This window comes from Lissotriton helveticus, chromosome 10 (genome assembly GCF_964261635.1).
Source record: "Lissotriton helveticus chromosome 10, aLisHel1.1, whole genome shotgun sequence".
Classification (NCBI taxonomy): domain Eukaryota; kingdom Metazoa; phylum Chordata; class Amphibia; order Caudata; family Salamandridae; genus Lissotriton; species Lissotriton helveticus.
In genome coordinates this window covers 1,110,711,256-1,110,732,565 of record NC_136071.1, presented here as the reverse complement: position 1 = coordinate 1,110,732,565, position 21,310 = coordinate 1,110,711,256, and the positions used below count along the sequence as shown (strand labels likewise).

The following is a 21,310-nucleotide window of genomic DNA, read 5'->3' as shown; positions in this document are numbered from 1 at the left end:
AGGGATGACAGCGAACCCATTTTTTCATTGAAAGAAAGATGTTCCAGTCAAAGAGGTATGGTCTTTAAGATTTAATCTACTCTGTACCATGGTCATTGTAGAATCACTCCCTGCTAATCCAAATTAGTCCTTTCCCATAGATCTGTATAAGGCTCTGCTGTAATCCACAACCTGGCAACAATTTATGCAGGATCCGAGTTCTGCATTACTCCTGTGTAATAATGGGTCTGGTAGACACATTCTTAAATCATGCCTGCTGATCATGCCTAAGTAATAGTAAGTGCTGCTTTAGAAACGTTTTGCTCGCCACTGTATGGGTGAATTAGGAATTTTGTTTTGCTCTCCTTTAAAACACTTACCTTCATTTAAGTTTCTAGATTCATACCCCATTCCTAGGACTGCTATCTTCTAATAGGCCTATACAACTGAATGGAAGCTTATAAATTGTCCTTGTTTGTGAAAAGTCCCTGATGGAAGTCTGATACTGGAGGTGCCTTTGTATTTCATTTTGTTCATAAAATACACAATGATATAGTTTTTTAAAAGGAGTTTTGGACAGTGTTGGAAATCTGCTGTTTCTGTGTGGTTACCTCAGATTGTTCTTCTTTTCTGGATACTATTCCTTTGGTGTTATCAGTACCCTGTGCACCTAACCCCTGCTAAACAGGGTAAAATAAAATGTACTTATTTGCTTGACATATTGAAGCTGCCTACAAGTCCCTGCTATATGTTGTAGAAAATACACCCAGGGTCTAGAAGTTACATGCCACCTGTGGACTGAAGGACCTATTGTACCATCTACAGTATGGGATTTTAAAATATGGCTTCAGGCCACATGTAGCATGAATCCGGATTATAAATGTTTATTTGTAAAATTTGACATGGACAGGCTAAGGTTACTCAAAGACCAGTTTTCATATTTATTTCAAGCCCAATTCATTGGTGAGGTCAGACCTTTAGTAAATATGTAGTTACCTTTTCCCGGCCTACCTTCTGCAGGCTAATTTGCATTAGCCTGGCAGCAGCTGCCCAACCTGTACTTGGCCTTAATGAGTTGTGAAAACTCCTACTGGAGCAGGGACAATGGCCTGGGTGTTGGAGGTGTTTTTTTACCCTTACAGGTAGATCATTTAGGGCGGGCCTAGAAACTTAATTAACTTGTAAAAGAGACTCACTTTCCTAATGGAATAAAGATGGGACCTGGAGAAGGCAACCCTTTATTCCCTCAGTCTGGCTGGCTCCAAGACCAGTCATGATGGAACGCTACCCCCAGAACCGGACTGAGTAACCACAGAGGAGAGGACTGTTCATTTCCCTAGCCACACCTCTGGGTGGACAAAAGAGAGGAATTTTAGGAGTGAGGGGCAGTGTGAGATTGTTCAGGCAAACAGGAACTTCTGAAAAAGTGGGTTGAGTTGCATCCCAAGAAAATAAAATCTTTGACTGGGATGTACTTGGTTAGTGTATCTCGTACCCCATCGCGGTTAGTCTTAAATTGTGCCTAGGACCAAGGCTACTTCAACCATAGCCTATCTTTGGGGCAGTTTATTGTGCAATTTTCACTTAAAACTGTAAAATACTAGGGGCCATATGTATCAAGCACTAATGCGTTTGCAAACGCCTAAATTCGCTGAATTTCGGCGTTTGCGAACGTATTAGTGCTAAATGGTATGTATCAAAAAAAATTGCGTGCAAAATAAGGAATCGCAAAATTTGCGATTCCCTATTTTGCTATTGCATTTAAGGAATCGCAAATTTTGCGATTCCTTAAATGCAATGTAAGAAGTATTAAAAAATGCAAATTGGCGAATTCCTTGAAAAATGCACTTTTTCGCATTTTCAAAGTGCAATGTAAAGCACATACATGCCCTTAGGGCATTTATGTACACCACATGTGCACCCATGCTTATTTCTGGGGTGCAACAGGGTGTCCTTTGAACACCCCTGCACCCATTCATTAATACGGGCCTCTTGGCCCATAGAAATGAATGGGAAAGTATTCCTTAATTGTGATTCGCAATTTACTAATCGCATTTAATGAATACTAAGAAATCGCTAAAAAATTGCGATTTTGTACATACATCCCTATTTGCGATTCTCAAATAGCGATTTCTAAAAAAATAGCTATTTGAGAATCGCAAATCAAGTTGTTGATAATTAGGCCCCTACATCTCCAGTTTTCCTTATTGGATTTTTGTTGTTTTTGGTGTCTTGTGTGTTTATTCCATGTTACTACATTTTCCTAATTCACTTTAGGATTTTTATTGTTTAATATTTGTAATTTATTACTGTTTTGGTACTGTATAAATACTTTACAAGTTGCCCTAATTTAAGCCTGTCTGCTCTGTGCCATAGGTACCAGGGCTCAGATCAGGTTCATTTGGTGACCTTAGGGTTCACCCAGACAAATTAGCGTAGTATTCCTCGAGGTGGGCGCCCTCCCACTCCGAATGCTAATTCACTTTCTTACAAGCAACAAATTGTAGAGACTTTGAGGTTTCGAAAATGACTAAACATCTTCAGTAAGATCTACCAATAATGGTCTGTCGATGCATTGACTGGCTCAAGAAAAGTAGCACCTGGACAATATCTTTAACACAGCCATGGAGGCACTACATAACCCACTGAATCGAGCTTTTGCTAAAAAATGCAACAACCATTTATGTTAAAGTTGACAACTGCATTGTATATGAAGGATCAAGAAGACATAATTTTAGATGAACAGAAAACAAAACCTTTGTAAACGTGTAGTAACAAGCACCCAGTTTATTCATAAAACCATACATTTCCATACTTATAATTGTATGCTCTTTAACACATTTCTCAACATTCCATACACGTTGTGCGTTAGCCTCCTTTAGACTACAGTACAATTTGCTTGTTGGAGACTAAAATATCATGTTTTTTCTCAGATAAAAAAAATTAAAAAGTCTCCATTCCTTTGAGACTTCATCAGTCGAAAAGTTGTGCAGTACCACTTGGATGCCATTCTAAATTCACTTGTTTAGGCTGTTTATGTATTTACAGTAAAAGTATACTAACAAAAACCCCATAATTAAATGTATTCCACCAAAAATAGATCATGCCAAAGGGTAATACTCCATGCACAATTTGTTTTGAGGAAAATCACAAAGAAGGTTATAAAATGTTCACAACAGACTTGACCAATGCCTGGGATAGTAGGGTCAGAGAAATTCTAAATGAGAATTGACAACTGCTCAACCACTAGCAATATTCATTTTTTTTTCTCCTCCATTCCCTATATCGAAATTGATTTTGAGATGAGCTCTCTGTTGTCACTCACTGAGGACATTGCTACTTCCTCCTTAGTGCAGACAGGACTATCAAATATAGAGACCCAACATTCTAACATTAGAATTTAATTGTTGGGAATGCCATTTATTTTTAGCTTGTTTACTCCCCTTATTTGATTATTTTCAGTTCTTGCAGAGATTGAAAAGTAATCAATGTAAATGCAATTTCTTGCTATTGTAGATGTTTCTCAGACTAGACATTTTGAAAGGGTCTGTTATGCTGTACTGCTCAAAATGGCACATTTGCTGTCCATTCCAAAGTAATGCCAAAAGGGTGTCTTAGACACAATTTTGCTGTTAACTGTCACCAAATTTCCCAATTTAATCCGAGACTTTAAAAGTGTCTGTGCAGGGATGATGGTGTAAAGGCATACTCTGGAACATGAAGCTCCAGGTACTCTGATGCGGGTGAAAACACCCTTGATATTTTTCATTAAAATGCAAACCACATTGGTGAAAAATGCTAGCCCCTCTTGTGTTGGCCAAGATTTGGACTCAAACAAATGGGGCTCTCTTGAGGCACTTCCAACATTCTGATTGTTCTGCAAGGAGGGCGTGTGCTTAATATTTCAGCTTATTTGTCCATTTGTCCTTCAGACCTGTTTTAAAACAGCAGCACAACCACAGATGGTTCTGAAGCAAATTGGTCAATAGTCCTACCAAACTAGTCGTTTTAATCCTAGACGGCCAAAGTATTTCCGGGCAATATTTGTGGTTCTTGAAAGTGTCCTTATTGAATCACTTCTTCTATTTCTATGGGTTTTGGCAAACAATAGGTTGAACTGTATTAGTACTTCTAAAAAAAAACATTGTTATCACCCTAACAAACCCATTTGTGCTTTTTTGTGAGTATGTCTAAATTCACAGCTTTAATGAAATCAAATATTAACTAGGAGTGTGCAAAATTTGTGTAATTTTCTTTTTTGAAACTTTGAGAAGATTACGGAAAATTGCGCACAATGTAAATCCATCATTTAGTGCTATATTTTAGCTTGAAATGTGCCTTCTCATTATTTTTAACAGGAGAACACATTTTACATTAAAAAATTGTGCAAAAAACACAAGTGATATGCGCAACAGCTGCTCGCATTCTGCCTGGTTATATTATTCCCGAGTGCACACATGAAAATTTTTAAGTAAACGTGTGCAATTAAACAAGCCATAATGACATATGTTTTTAATTTTGCCCGGGCCTAATATGAATTTGACTAAAATTGTTCCTGAAATCCATATTTTGCCTAGTTGCTTTTTATGATGCAAATGTGAGAAATCTATGGCATCTTTAAGTCACAAACTGTCAAAGAGATGTGAACTAGAATGTAAGCCCAAGTTATTTAAATGTGCCCAGTTATTCCATTGCCTCTTTTTTTATATTAAACAAAGGATATGCTCATAGGGTATAAATGTATTCTTACATTGCACAGAGAAGCGACCTGTATTATGAAAAAAATATAAAATATATTGCTAATTGTTTAATAACATTTTGATGGACTCCTTATTATATCTTTTAGAAAGACATTGCTCTTTGAGCAGGTGCTAGAGTGAATATAATTACATATTTTGCATTCAATATTTTTTGATACCTTCATGTTTTGTGACAATAGTGCCTTCATCAACATAGTTAAAAGGATGTTACGATTTCAAAATCCAGCAATCCAAATATTATATGCAAACATTGCAAAAATAAAGTATGTACAGAGAACAGTATTGATTACAATTTCGTGTCAGCACTTTGCCAATGTGCATATTTCCTAAACAAAAATCCTAATTTGCATAGCTCTAGTAAGAGCGAGGGAATTTTTTATAAGTTTTGTCAAGAGTGAAAATGTATTGAAGAATAACTTTGCAGACACCCTTAACTCATTATATAACTCATTAGAGTAGAGAGCATAATCAATTGTTTCACTCTTGTTAGATCTGCAGATGCGGAGGATTTTTCCTTAAAGGGCCTCTTGCCAGACACCTTCATTCAGTGCATCGTGTACCTATCTTAAATGTCAGCATTCCCTCCTCCTAACCAGACAGGGTACTTTGTAAAAATCTCTTTCAAAGTCTCTTTAACAAATATCCATTCTTTTTTGCCCACAATTTCACCGGGTTGTGTTTTTGATTTGGCGTTGTGATATTAGGGTGCACTGCTCTTGAACATCATTTTAGTTGTACTGCCACTTTAAAATATTTCTGAAATATATCAAAAGGTAATTTTGAAGTGGGCAACTAACTGGAATGTGGGCATATGGAGGGCAATAATGTAAATTGTCTTGTTTTTATGTTTGACATGCAAAATACAGTACATGCTATCTGCCTGTTTGAAAAATCTTTCAATAATGTTAGCAGATTGTAATCAAATGCGTTGCCTATCAACTTTCAATAAACTTTTCAAAATTGCTTTACAGTGTAAAGATAATAAGAAATTTTGCAAAATATCAACAAACCTGTATAAAAAACAGATACATTTAACAGTTTATTCAAGGCGACATGCTGTAATGTAAAGAGTTTTATTTTTAAATTTGTAAAAAGTCTTCAACACTACAACTGCTTAATAGGTCCAGGCCCTTTGGCTACACATGCAGAAAAAATTGTCAATTAGATAAAAAACACCAAAACGTGCTATCGTTTCTTTTCTCTTTCAGTGTTAGGAATATTTTGGAACTATGGAAAAGTGGGCCAAGTAGCTCATGGTGTCCTGGAAGACTCATATTCAGAGAGGCATTTTGGTTTAATCCCCTTCCCATTGTAGTAGTCCACCACCTGATTTGGAACTTCAGCCAAAACGCTCTTGGCCAATGCAGCTGGGGAGGCCTGTCAGAAAAAGAAGAGAAATAAAAATATTTGGTGTTAGTAAAATATGTGCAACTCTATGATTCAATGCTTAACATAGTCTCTATTTATATAAGAGCCGTTTATGTAAATGCATTCACTTTTATACGTATGGTACCTACAAATAACTGCACAGTTGCCACTATCACTGGACTTGCAAGACCACTTCACCAAGTCTGTCTCTCTTCGCCACTCTTTGTCTATCTTCCACGATCAACGTAAAGCTGAGAAGCAACATTTATATCTCTTTAAACATTTTCCCATCTCTCTCTCCAATGAGCAAACATGACCATGATCCAGCAGATATTTAACATCAGCTCAATCCTTGACTATGAAATCTACTCAGAAAAGGAGCATGGATACAAATGCCCCTTTTAAATTGTGATCCACCAAAGCATAGCTATCAGCAACATAGTACATTCAAGAAATAAATCTACCTACATCAAGAAAATCAGTGGAGGAAAGCAGAGTCACAAGATGATTGAACACTTTAAAGTTATTTTGCTCTACTTGCAACCACCTTATCACCAAAACAAAAGCTTGTTACTAAACAACAGACTTCAGGGAAGCATACAGCAACAGTGCATAACTTTTTTCACAGAGAATACCTTAATACACATTGACAGCATGAAACAAGCCACTACTTTGCCTCACATCCAACCACACAATTCCCACATATGGACTACCCTCTATCTCCATCCTCACGAATATCATTGCAGCTCTCCAAACTTATTAATACAATGTCCTGATCCCAACTAATGTCATCATTCCATAGAGAGCTCACACCCCATCCCCTCCTGTATTCAAAACATCTTTCCAAAACACTAAAATCTTGACAGATTCCTTAACAAAATAACAATTTATCGTAGTGCTTCAATTTACCCACTTATGACACACTTAGCCTTATCTGGAAAAGAGATTGAGAAAGCGTATCTAACTGGACATGGGATCAACTCTGCAAGAAGCACTATCTTTGCACTTATAGGTCCCAATTCAAGTGATATTTCAGCACTAACATATCTTTTACCCAAATGATGAAAACACAAATTTTCATCACAGTTAATGGAGTTCTCTGTATTGTGCATGATTTCGTGGTAGCCTTCAGTACTGTCAACAATAAAAGCCCCGTAAACCTTCTGTAATTGCAGGAGATGCTTGGTCCTCATACTTCCTCCAACAAACACTCACTGGTCCAGATGATCACTTCAAGATTACAGTAGCTGCTGGATGCATGCAAAGAATCCCAGGAATCCATGCTTCCCCAGTCATCTATAAATTCTGTGTGGAGCCTGATGGAGTCTTACCCATTGGTAATTGTACCAGCTCTACTATTCTGCATTTCTATATCTCATATGTATGTTTCTACACGAACACATGGGTCCAGATTAAACTGGGAGACAGAACTTCCCTTACTCAAAGAATTGAGACAGCAAACAGATTAAAACAGGCGTGTGGTCTTGTCCCCTGTTTAATTTATGGCAGATCCTAAACAACATTTGGACTTCTCGAATTCTCATCCACCTAAGCTGTGCAATATTCCTTTAAATTATCTTCAGTATGCTGATGACAAAGTACTATTCAGCCAAACAATGATAGGTCTACAAAATTTTATTAACTCCCTTGATGAATATATGTTGAAAAATCATCTAGAGCTAAACATTAAAACAACTAAGATTATACCGATTAGAGTAACGCCACTCAAATTATAGTCTTGGTACTCAAAAGGAAAGCAAATTGAAATAGTCAAAAGTTAGGCAGCTTGTCTGATAACAACATTCCCTTCAGAAGCCATTTTGATTCTCTTAAGGCTAAAGCAGTTATTAATATCTTCGCATTCAAGGATAAAGTGGCATGCTCATCATATGCCCACCTTTTGAATGTTATGCTTCATTTATTTTTCGAGGAAAAGATTCCAAGGTACTAGACATACTACAGGTCAAGGCTAGTAACTCGGTCTTTAAAATTCAAGCGATTTTGCAGCGCCATGCTGCATCCTTCTAAAAGTGCAGGAATGCGCTGTATTTACAAGAATACGGTGGTTTCCTGTACTGACCCCGACACCGGCACTAATAAAGCAGCCTAGTGCCAATGCAGGCACCCTTCCGTCACGTTGCAAGAGTGCCTGCCTTGTGGGGATGTTTAATTTTGTGCAGGAAGGGGCACCTTTCTGCACAACATCAACCAATTGAGGCGATTTCCTTCTTCTATGTGTGCTGCAGAATGCTGTTAAGTGATGTCCTGGTATACTCAATCTCTTACTAGGCCGCTACATTTTGGTATTTCTATCTGACTGCTTGAAATTTCTTAAGAGTAAGGGTGGGCGGAGTTGGCGGAGTGCCACTACGCGGAATTCCACAGAGGTGAAAAAAAAACTTCACTCCACTCCACTGCACTCCACCCTACTTTAAAAAAAATGAAATAATCACTTACCTGCTCTAGCGTCTCCAGGCTGCCCTCCTCCTCACCATGGTCTCCTCTTCACCGCCCTCGCCGGTCGAAAACCTCTATGTTGTACGTCTAGCGAGAACTGCGCATTCGCACACACGCGTGCATGTGCAGTCCTCCCAAGACATACAAAGTAGGGGTTTGCGACCAGCGAGAAGGAGAGACCACAGCAAAGAGGAGGGCAGCCCAGAGACGCCAGAGCAGGTAAGTGATTATTTATTTCCTGTTCTGGGCTTGGGCGCAGGGACTAACTCCGATATGCTGAAGAGTTGGAGTTTTTGCCTAAAGTCCCCATTCCCAACAGAGTGCGGAGTTAGAAAAACTCTGCAAACTTCGCTGGCGGAGCAGAGTTAGCCACCGGAGCTTACTTAACCCCTTGCATGCTGATGACGGCCCCCAGCCATCATGCACTACAGTGCTCGTGTGCTGATGACGGCTGGGGGCCGTCATGACCGCACCCGCGCTGAAATCTTCAGCACAGGAGAGTTGAATAGGAATCGATCATTAAATAGCATGCAATTTAGCATATGTGCATATTTGCACAGACCACTTACTTTTACTGCTAAGTAAAGCCCAGGTAATTATCTAATGGGTTTGTTACTGTTGAGTATGAATTATTTGATTGTATGAATTTGAATATAGATTATATGGAATTAATAAAGAATCAGACTGCTAAGAATATGTCTGGCGATACCAGTTCTTACATTAGCATTTTCACTTTGATATTTTATAATTATTTTATTCAGGTGTAAGGATGATGTGCTCATTTCAAATGTTACCCTTTAAATTGCCTTTACGTGTGATTTTTGATGTTTAATTGTTGACACTATGCACTGTTGCGTAAATATGCAAGGATTTGTTTATACTGCATTGCACTCTATTACTGTTGGATTACGGTTACGTAAGTGATAGCAGCATGCAGAGTAATGTTTTAAATGTTATTTTCTCATTTATGTGATTGTAATGATTTTAATTAATCAAACAATAAAATAATCAATCAAAGTACTGTTATGCCTTTAATAGGCAATTCTTAGCTGAGAGTCTCCTACAATGACATAGACCACAAGTACTATCTCTCCCTCCTCAAAACTGATCTTACACACCTACTTAAGAAAACAGAACATAAACAATGCTTCACAAATAGAGAAAATATAAGACTTCAGAGAATCTTGACATTTACAAACTAGTCCTGAATGCACTGCAGTCTATTCAAAAAGGGAAATTTGGTTATAAAAGTATGTTTACCACTAAACTTAGCTTTTTATGCCTGCCACGAATTCTCAAAGGGATTCCTGGCAGACGTACACCCATTTACAAGTGTGGATTTCTCTTCTATGGGTTCAGAGAAACCTGCTCTCACAAATCCCACTCAAGAGGTGGGAAGAGGGCGTTCCAAGGCATGGTTTGCTTTGGAAGTTTGGAAATGCCCATAAACTTGAGCACACCCACATTAAAACCTGACATCCTTGAATCATATTTTTGAATGATGATTCAAGCTCTAGTTCTTTCATATCCGGATGGAGAAACAATATTCTTGCTTGCATCCCTACTCCATATTGGTACCACGGAAGCGTGTCTTACATGCCCCCCCCCCCCCCAAAAAAAAACAGTACCATTTCAATCTAAGTCTGAGGGATCCACTCTGGTTGTTTCACCAAGCTTTGTGTTTCTCCAACCTTTATTTCTGGAATTTTCAGTAAGAACAAGTACCCAACAAACAACTGCCCTATGCATGCCGGGGACAGAGGCATACCGGACAAAATAACATGAATACAGTGACGATTATATATTTGTGACTCCCACAACTGGGCAGCCCATTGCTCTTTTCACCCAAATATACCATGGTGGACCTCGTGGCTCAACCGGGTCGCCCTCCCTACACCTACCTCCTGGGGCCCCTCTGTCATCCCCTCCAGGCTCAGGGATCCATGACTTCTGCAGCTCTCCAAGGACCTCACACCTTTAAAAACTTAGGTGGGCTTCCCCGGGCCCAGTATATCAGTTTCTCAGCCCTCATGCATCAATCTAGGGTCACTTCCTATGCTTTCAAAGATGGAATCCTATTCTCCCCCCCGGCCCCCCAGTGTCTGATATCATCTCAGCTGGGTACCATCAGCTCAACATTGCAGAACAAAAGCGTGTAGCTATTTAACATCTGTTCTCCCCAAATTCCCAGAGTCATCAACTGTGGCATAAGTTCCAGGGTGAAGTCTTGGACCTCTGAGATCCGGCAAACCACAGCCTATCAGAAGCCCTGAATCCTGGGACAGTCCCAGAGCGTGTGGAACAGGGTACCACCTCTGCTGGCAGCCTCTTTGGCAGAGGCCATCGTCAACTTGCCCCATACAGGGTAAGTTGATGATGGTTACACACTATGGAGTAACTTTAGCTGAATGAGTCGGAAACTTGTCCGTATAGCCTCCTTTCGAAAGGTAGTAGCACACCGCACCCCAATCATCATCTTCTAGTTGGCAAAGTTCCCTTTCCCAATTGTTCCTGAGGTTGTTAATAGGGGAGGACTGTAGTGGAGACGTGTTTAGTATATTTGGTACACTGCATGGTGGGTCAGTGGGGATCCCAGCACCCTACGCTCCAGTGGTGACTGATCTGGAACCTCTGTGAGAAAGCCAGCATGTCTCCGTAGCAAGTGTGATAGTTGTTTATATCTGAAGAACTGCCTTCCAGTTTGTTGGTAGTCCCCTTGTAGCTTGGTAAACAGAATCATTCTGTCTCCCCGCCACATGTCCCCCAGCTTGGATATGCCCAACAGGTCCCACTTTTTATAGCCCTCTATTCCCGTAACCCTTTCAGGATGTCCAATTCCCAAAGGGGGTTTCCAGAGTCCACTTTCTCGCCCAGCCCGTCTTCCAGGTTGCCCATTGCCATATACCGCTCACAGTTGCCATTGGAGCTGGTAGCGGCATCTGCCCCCTTTTGACTATAGAGGCATTTAACATAACCCTCTGGGTCCATTGCTCATTTGTCAGTCAGGAAGGGTTCTTGCTGCATCGAGAAAGCCCACTTGTATTTGTGCTGCCCAGTAGTAGACCCACAAGTCTGGGAAGGCGATGGCTCCTTAGAGGGGCTTCCTGGTCAGGGTAGTCATGGCTATCCTCGGTATCCATCCCTGCCACAGCAGCTTCCTCGTCACCTTGTTCACAGAGTAGAAAAAAAAAAACCAGGACCGGGAAGGGAGAACTTTGCAGCGTGTCGAGAAATTTCGTGAGGAAAATCATTTTATAGACGGCTGTTCTACCCATTATGAAAAACAGGAGGCCTCTCCAATGTTCCACAGCTATCCAATACGCCTCCAGGATTCCGCTCATGTTTTCCCTCAAAAAGACATTCCAGTCTTTTGTTATGAAGATTCCCAAGTACCTGAAATCCCCTGCCTTCCTCTGAAGTGGGTATTGCCAGGTCCTCCCGCGGGTCTTCTGGAGAGCTGGAACGCCATTTTTGTTACAACACAATTTGGACAGTGGACCACTTACACACGAAACAAAGCACCAATCCAAATATCACCAAATTATTCAATTTTCAATAAACCAGCGTGCACATTCCACATGCTCCCTGTCCCAAGCGCATTACCCAAACTTGGTAAGAAGTCTATTTTTATCCTGAATGGAAAAGCACCGCTACAAGAATGAATCTCCACCGATCATAGGAGAGTAATAAGTCTTTGAAATGTCCTCTTATAAAGACGCTGAGTCGTGATGTACAAAATTCAATGTTCTTTTAATGATCCACTTATAGACAAGACACCAGCCAACGCGTTTCGTTCTGTCAACCAGAACTTCTTCAGGGCGCAATCAATATTTCAAGGCGTGTGGAGTTTCAAAAGAATTCCTTTTTCAATATTTTCCCATGTATTTAAGGGTTTTCTATGTTAGGTTATCCTACTGCAGTGGGACCAAAGGTCTTGGTACTTCAACTGGTTCCCAGGTTTGGATCTAGATTTCTTGTTAATCTCAAATAAGGCTTTCAACCGTATATATTTCAAAGGTTTGTTCAACGTAGTCGGAAGGTCCCACCTCCTATGCTTTACAGACAACCATGATAATGTCTCCTTACGGCAATTGCCTGTTCGGTCGATCCGGATATCATCAAGTCGGTGTCTCGGTATTCCGACGCATAATCGCCTCCAATTGGAGACGATTGGAGTCTTGTCTATAAGCTGGAACGCCATTGACTTGCACCAGTTGATACAAAGCCCAAAATAGGATTTATAAGTCTCAAGGATCTCAACGCCCTCGGAATGGAGCGAACTGGGTCTGCTGAATAGAGTGGGACATCATCATTGTAAACAAAATGGCATCTTCCCACCCTGTGCCTCATCTGTCGCCCCTCAGCAGGCCATCTTTTCTGATCTATTTCGCAAGGGGTTCTACTGCCAGTGCAAAAAGTAAGGGGGGCCATTGGGCATCCCTGACGGTTCCCCTGTCCAACCTGAACTCATCTGAAAATGCACTGTTCACCTTGAACCTGGTTGTCGGGGCTGTGCATAGCAATGTCACCCACATCAAAAACTCAACTTGCTCAGTACCACTTTCAGGGAGGGCCACTCTTGAGAGTCAAATACCTTCTTGGCATTGAGTGACAATAGGACAGCAGACTCATCCATCTGGCCACTCCATGCCAGGCATTCTGAGAGTATACATAGGTTGTGCCTTGTTGCCCTGCAGGACATGAAGCACTATTGGTCGAGGCCACAAGTGTGTCTACTATTTGCATTAGGTGATTGGCGAGTAGTTTTGCTAAGACCTTTGGTCTTTACAAGGCATAGTCCTCTACCGGTTTGCCCTTCTTGTGAATCCGACTTCTCACTGGACCTAGTGGTGATGTTGGGATGTCAGCTATAAACTGCTCCCACTACGCTTGCCTGATAATAATTTGCTTTGTATAGAGAGCCCTCAAGTGTTCTGCGAACATCAATGCAATTTCATTCAGGGTTTTCACTGCCTCCCGCGCCCCAGTCCGAATGACAGGAATCCATCTTTGGTCCAACTCCTTTTTTGCTATCCATGCTAGGAACATCCCCGCCTTTTGCCCAACTCATATATTTTGCTGTGCTTAGCTCAGAAGTTAGCCCTCGCCTCTTGGTATAGCACAGACGTCAGTTCCTCCCTAACCCTCTCCACCCTGTGGACCAGGCCCGGGGATGGTGAATGTATGGATCCCCCCTCTGAGAGGGACAGTTTTTATTCCAATTCGTTTCACTTCCTATCCCTTTCCCTCTTCTTCGTAATCACGTGCGTGATCAGATTGGCTCGGATAACTGTTTTGTATGTCTCCCAGAGGTCTGCCTCTGACTCCACGGTCTGACATTTTCCTTGAAATAAAGCTCCGTGATCTCCAAAACAGCCGCCTAAAGTTCCAGTCGGTCAGCTCCCATAGGTAAAGTTTCGACTCTCCCTGTGTCCCTGGTGTAGCTGTGCGGATATGTGTAATCACTGGTGAGTGGTCAGATATATCCCTCTGCAGGAGCATAGTGTCCCTGAATCTACCCAGCTGATGGCGTTGCACCAACAAGTAGTCTAATTTGGATTGTGAGTGCATATTGTTGGATGTATAGGCATATTGGTGTGTCTTGGGGATTTTCCCACCAGAGGTCTGCCTTCCCCAAGGAGACGAGATAGGAGGTCAGTCATGAATCCACTGAGGGTCTGTCTCCCGAAGCTGTGACCCTATCAATGTCCCCCTGTGCCGTTAGGTTGAGGTTTCCCTCCACATGTGTTTCAGCGCGGGCAATAAAATTTGTATTGTTTGAGCCGGAGTTTAATACCCCCCTCCCCGCCTCACAGCACTCACTCCACGAGCCGCTACTGGTTAAACTATTGATATTGCGAATATCATAGAGTTATCTTGCAAGTCTTGCAAATAATTGACGTGGAAAGAACAGAGTGGTGTGGCAGTCGTCAAAGAAAATTGGAGTACAAAGCAAAAAGGGCAGAGTAAAATGTTTGTTAAGAAAATAGAGGGTAAGTATGGGTTTTTCAACCAGAAGAACATCTGTTTTAGGTGTGGGTACCTTAACCATGTTTCTAATGACTGCCCCTATACAGGTAAGAATGTTGAGTGTTGAAATGCTCCACGCAGCTCCCGCACAGCTCCACCAGTAAGCCCTGTGAACGCCCGGCTCGCCGTCTGGACGTAGGTTTGAGGCCCTCCTCCACCTGCAGGCTTCTGCCTGTGCCTCATCCCTGGTGATCCAGTGGGAGAGCTCTCTGCTCTTCTGCTGTTTCGCCTCGCTTTGCTTTCTCTTTGCCTCTTTTTTCTCTTTTACTCTCCTCTTTTGCTTACTTGCCCCTTTTATCCCCTCTTTTGCTCTCTCTCTCGCTTTTCCTTTTTGTGCTCTTTTTTGCACTCACCACCGCTGCTGCCACCGTGGTCCCTCCAGCGTGTCCTTCCCGCCCTCCCCACGACCCCTACTTAATGGCAGACACTGTGCGGCTGCACGCAGACAGCGTCGCTTGCGCGCCGAAGGCAAGTCCATCTGCGCCCGTCCACAATCCGACCGTGATCAGAGCCAGGGACCTTGGTCCCCCGATCCGCCTTCGCTATGACTCCAGCACACTCCACGCGCTCAACTCCAGACGCAGCAACAACTGCCAGCTTTCGACGTCGGTCGACACCCAGGGCCCAATCTCCTGCTGACACTGCCGCTGCTCCTTCACTCACCTCCGGACCCCAGCAGCAGCACCCAGCCCACAGGACGTCATCACACACAAACCACTGAACTGCATCCTCCTCCACGTGCACTCCCCTAATAATCTGGGACTTCCTCAACACCCACACGCTCAGTGTTGTCTTCCTCACAGAAACCTGGACCAACACCAACTCTGCGCCCGACATCACAATCGCCATTCCAGAATGATTCAAGATCCTGAGGAAAGACCACCCCACCCGACCAGGAGGAGGCATTGCCATCATCCACAAAAGCTCCCTCGTCATGTCAACCACTTACCCAGACGAGGCTACGGCCCCCATGGAACATCTCCACTTCCAGATCCAGACCAAGCCCAAAATGTCTCTCTGTGCAACCCTCATCTACAGGCCATCTGGCACCTGTGCTCCCTTCACTGACACCTTTGCTGACCTAATTGCACCCCACGCCCTCGCCTCCACAGACTACATACTAATCAGTGACCTAAACTTCCACCTGGACAACCACGATGACCCAGACACCACCGCCCTCCTATAGAACCTCATCAACACAGGATTGAAATAGCTTGTCACTGCCCCCATGCACAAAGCGGGACACACACTCTGCCCAATCTTCGCAGGAGGAAACAGCATCTCCTATAGCTACACCACAAAACTGCTCTGGAGAGAACAGCACTGCATCCATTTCTCCGTAAAACAAAAACACTGTACACAAGCATGTGCCACCCCCCACAGAAGCTAGAACTAAATCCCCGAAGAACAGATCACTGCTGCCCTCACCAGCACCCAACCTCCAACGAAGCCAGATTCCTACACCGCAGCATGCAACCTCCACCTCTGGATCACCAGCTGTGCAGACACACTCGCTCCCCTCAAGAAAGCCACAAGGAAACACATAAAAAAGCAAACTGGTTCAGCCCTGCACTTCAAGAATCCAAACGATCCTGCCGACGTCTCGAAAAGACATGGAGGAACAGCAAAACACCAGAAACAAGCACTCCCTACAGAACAGCCACCACAGCACACCACAAACTCATCAAAAGCACAAAGAACTTCCTCCAAGACAGAATCCTCATCAACGCCAATGAATTTTTCTCCATCATCCGGGAATTTTCCAAACCCAGCAGCAAAACTACAGACACACCCCTCCCAAGACTTCTGCAACAGACTCAGCACCTTTTTACACTACAAGATTAAAACCCTCTACGACAACTTCGACAACCAAAACCTCTGCATCACTTCAGTCCCCACCCCCAGTGACGCCACCCAACAGACACTATCCACGTGGACCCCGCTCACAACAGAAGACACCTTAAAGATCATGAAGAGCATCCACTCCAGAGCACCCTCAGACCTCTGTCCCCCCAACATGTTCCACAGAGCTGCCACAACCATCTAACCCGAACTACTCTGGACCATCAACTGTTCCCTTGAGACCGTCACATTACCTGACAACTGGAAACACACCGGAGTAAACCTCCTCCTGAAGAAACCCTCCGCAGACCGGACGGACCTCAGGAACTTCAGGCCCATGTCACTGCTTCCATTTGCAGCCACATTCATTGAAAAGGCCGTCAACATACCGCAAGAAAATTTCATCGAAGCCAATAATGTCCTGGACTCTTCCCAATCCTGATTCCGCAGCAACCATAGCACCAAGACTGCCCTACTCGCCGCCACAGATGATATCCACGCACTCCTCGACCAAGGCCAAATGGCAGCCCTCATCCTCCTGGAACTCTCAGCTGCCTTCGACACCATCTCACACCGCACACTAGCCACCAGACTCCATGATGCCGGCATCCGAGGAAAGGCCCCACACTGGATACGCTCAAATCTCACAGGCAGAACCCAGTGAGTCAGACTCCCGCCCTACCTTTCAGAACCAAGTAAGACCAGATGTGGAGTACCCTAGGGATCCTCACTCAGCCCCCCCCTCTTCAACATCTACAACCATCTCGCAACCATCGTCGGAAAACACAGGCTCAATATCATCTCCTATGCAGACAACACCCAGCTCATCCTCTCCCTCACCAAGGAACCCAACATCAGCAGGCACAACTTCCAAGAAGGGATGAAAGCCGTAGCCACCGAAGGACAGCTGCCTGAAACTCAACTTCGAGAAAACGGAAGTCCTCATCATTGGCTCCCCCCATCAGGATAGGGAGACACATGGTGCCCCCCTCCCTCGGAAACCACCCCACCCCACCACACCCCACCACACCCCACCCTGACAGACCACCCACGAAACCTTGGTTTCATACTAGACTCATTACTCACCATGAACCTCCAGATCAACTCCGTTTCCTCAGCCTGCTTCAACACCCTCTGCTTATTCCGGAAATTGTTCAGATGGATCCCTGCAGAATCCAGAAAAATGGTCTCTCACAATTGGGGATAGGAGGGGATTAGACAAAGAGCTGGAGGGAGTGAGTTCCAGAAGAGTGGAGCCTGTGAGGAGAACCTCAGGCCACCATGTTTCCTGCGTCTAAAGGTGCAGGTTTGAACATGAAGATCGTAGGACCCGAGACGGAATGTAACGGTGGATGAGAGAGACAATGAAGGACGGGCCTTGCAGAGAGAGGGCCTTGTGAATCAAGCAACCCAGTTTAAAGAGTCTGCTCTGGGCCACAGGGAGCCAATGAAGGCTCCTAAGAAGAGGTGTAGTGTGACTAGACCTAGGCTGGCCATATATAAGTCTAGCTGCTTGATTCTGAATGAGTTGGAGTTGATGAGTTTGGTAAGCAGGTATTCCAACGTACAGTGCATTTGCATAGTCAATCCGGGATATGACCAATCCCAGAGTGACTTGAACAAGGGCGTCTTGAGATAGAAATCTGCTGATTTTTCTAATGGGACGTAGGTGGAATATGCAGACCGAAACCACTGATTTAATTTGGGCCCTTATAGAAAGATCATTGCTAATGGTAACTCCGAGGCTTTTTACAGATTTGACAGGGGATGGTGGACAGCCCAGGGAGCGTGGCCAAAAGTTGGTGTTCCAAGGGTTTCCTGGGGGCCCTGTCAAGACCAGGTCGGTCTTATCAGGATTAAGCTTGAGCTGGTTCGCGTTCATCCAACTACTGATAAAGTCATAATGGATTGAACGTTCTCGATGGAGGAAGGGGAAGAATCAATATTGAAAATGAGCTGAAGGTCATCTGCATAATTAAAGATGCCTGCTGATCTTTTCTGAAGCTCTGAGATTAAAGGAAAAATTTACAAATTAAATAATAAAGGGGAGAGAGAGGAGCCCTGAGGGACTCCGCAGGTAAGACTTTTTTTTTCTGAGGTAAAAGTGGAGAGGCGGACTGCCTGATTTCGGTCCTGAAGAAATGATGTCAGCCACCTCAGTGGTGTGCCCTGGATGCAGACGTTCTCGACCCGATCGAGAAGGATGGTATGGTCAACGGTATCGAACGCCACCGACAAGTCCAGGAGCACCAAGGCTTGTGAGATATTCTGATTGGCTCCCTTTCTGAGTTCATCATGAACCGCCAGGGCAATAGACTCAGTGGAATGTTGAGGCCTAAACCCCGCTTGATGGGGGTCTAGGAAGTTAGAATTTTCCACAAAGGTGCTGAGGCTGTTTGCTACGAAGGCCTCCAGGACTTTACCCAAAAAGGGAAGCAACGAGATAGGGCGGAAGTTACTCAGTACCTCAGGGTCAGCTCCCGGTTTTTTAAGGATGGGGGAAACGACTGCTGATTTGAAAGAGAAAGGGACCACCACAGAGGTAAGAGAGTTGTTCAAGAGGGAGATTGGTGGGTCAGGGAGGTTAAGAAAGATCTTACGAGCAATGTGATTGGGGCAGCTGTACAGTGGGGAGCCAGAACGAACTTTGCTAACGATATGTACAAGTGAAGGGATTTTCAATGGGGAGTCGACGACGTTTCGATCTTTTCGACTATTTATTTATTTATTTATTTAAAACATTTGTAAAGCGCGACTGTCACCTTGCAGGTATCCTGGTGCTGAGAGGCTTACTCCTGGGTTAGAAGCGATGGGAGTAGATTAGGGGAGTGATATTGGAGGGGGAGAGCTAGGGGAAGAGCCATGTTTTTATTCGTTTCCGGAAAGGCAGGAGCTGTGAAGTTTGGCGAATGTCGGCAGGCAGACTGTTCCAAAGCTTAGCAGCAGCTACTCTGAACGATCTTCCTCCGATCCTGGCTTTCTTAAATCTGGGTACTGTTACAAGGCGGGCGGTCGCGGATCGCAAAGTTCTGGTTGGGATATACCAAGTAAACATTAGTTGTAGGGGTCTTGGTCCTGATCCGTGTAATGCCTTAAAGACCAGGCAAAGGGCTTTGAAGGCAATTCGTTGCTTCAAAGGAAGCCAGTGTAGCTCGGCTAAGGCAGCAGTGGCCGAGGATCTCCTGGACCATCCAAGGGCCAGTTTGGCTGCTGCCGACTGGACTCGTTGGAGTCTGTCCAGCAGTACCGTAGGGGAGTCGAGCAGGAGGGCATTGCAATAGTCAAGGCGACTAAGAATAGTACACCTGACTATCTCTGCTCGGGCCGGAGGTGGTAGTAATGGCAAGATTTTACGTAATGAGCGCATAAGAGCCGAGCAGGTGGCGACTGTTCTTGTTACCTGTGTTTCCATGCTAAGTTTGTTATTTAGCATGACGCCCAGGTTGCGAACACTGGCAACAGGTGGCGGATTATCTGGGTTTTCCGGGGGCCAGAACTCCACAGGCAGAAGGCGAGGAATTCGGCTCGCAGGACAAAACAAAACCTCGGTTTTAGAGGAGTTGAATTGGAGAGAGTTGCGGTGTAACCAGCCTGCAGTGTCTCTCAGGCAGTCGTGGAAGGCTTCTAAAGTAATGGAATCTCCCCCCTCCCAAGAGAAAATGAGCTGGGTGTCGTCCGCATAGTTTACTGTAGTCATGTTATGGGTTTTGATTAAAGTGACCAGTGGTTTTAAGTAAACATTAAAAAGGATCGGACTGATAGAAGAACCCTGGGGTACACCGTGAGGGACTGGGGAGAAGGCAGATTGGAAAGGGGGGAGAGATACAGCCTGTTTCCTATCTCTGAGATAGGAGTAGAACCAGAGCAGGGCTGTGCCGTCAACCCCCGCCTCTCTCAACCTCTCTAGCAGGATCACGTGTTTGACAGTATCGAATGAGGCAGACAGGTCCAATAGGATCAAGGCCACAGCTTGGCCCCTGTCTGCACGCACGCGAAGTTCTTCCATGGCAGTAAGTACTGCTGTTTCGGTGCCATGGGCTGGACGAAATCCGAATTGGAAGTCGTCCAGAACGTGATTCTGCTCAAGGTAAGTTGACAGACAAGTGCTGACCCATCGTTCCACTACTTTCGCCGGAAAGGGCAGAAGTGATATGGGGCGAAAGTTGGAAAGGCATTCTGGATTCAGAGATGGTTTCTTCAGTAGCGGGGTGATGAGAGCTTGTTTCCAAGGGTTGGGCACGAGTCCACTGCAGAGAGATTGATTACAGATCCTCCGCAGGGTGTGGAATAGCTCGTTCCCACATGCTTTCCAGGTTTTCGGGGGCAATGGGTCAAGGGGGGACCCGGAGGTGATGCCCTGTGCCAGTCTCTCAAATTCTGGCTTGGGGATCTGGGGGAAGGCCAGGAGACTTTCCCTGGGAGGGCATACTAAACTGGGATAAAGGTTGGTGGGAACAGCTCCTGGGGAGTTTAGAGTGTTTTGCGATGGAGGAGTTGCCAAGTTGTTAATTATGGTCTTGATTTTGTCCATGAAGAACTGTGCGAGATTGTCACAGAGGGTCTGAGAAGGGGGGATAGTTTTCTTGGCACAGTCAGGGTGTATGAGACTCTCTAGGATCTGGAATATGCTTTTTGAACTATTAGCTGCGTTAACTATAGTGGAGCAGTAGTAGGCCGATTTGCTCTCTGCAATGGCAGATTTGTATTCGCGGATCTTGTTTTTCCAGAGAGTTTTATTGTTGTCACAGTATCCATGTCTCCACTTCCTCTCCGCCTGTTTGCAGGCTGACTTGAGGGTTTTCAGGGGGTCATTGTACCAGGGAGCAGGTGCTCTGCCTTTAGGCTTACAATGTTTTAATGGGACAATAGAGTCC

General features: G+C 44.2%; 1 protein-coding gene across 1 annotated transcript in view; it reads right to left on the bottom strand.

Annotated features, from left to right (window-relative positions):
• Positions 1-2,751: 2,751 nt before the first annotated feature.
• Positions 2,752-21,310, bottom strand: part of CPNE4 (copine 4) — a 1,493,383-nt gene continuing 1,474,824 nt past the window's right edge. The window contains exon 16 of the mRNA XM_078663874.1: positions 2,752-6,116. Coding sequence (XP_078520000.1) covers positions 5,991-6,116 — 126 coding nt within the window. The 3' untranslated portion in view covers positions 2,752-5,990. The remainder of the gene's footprint in view (positions 6,117-21,310) is intronic.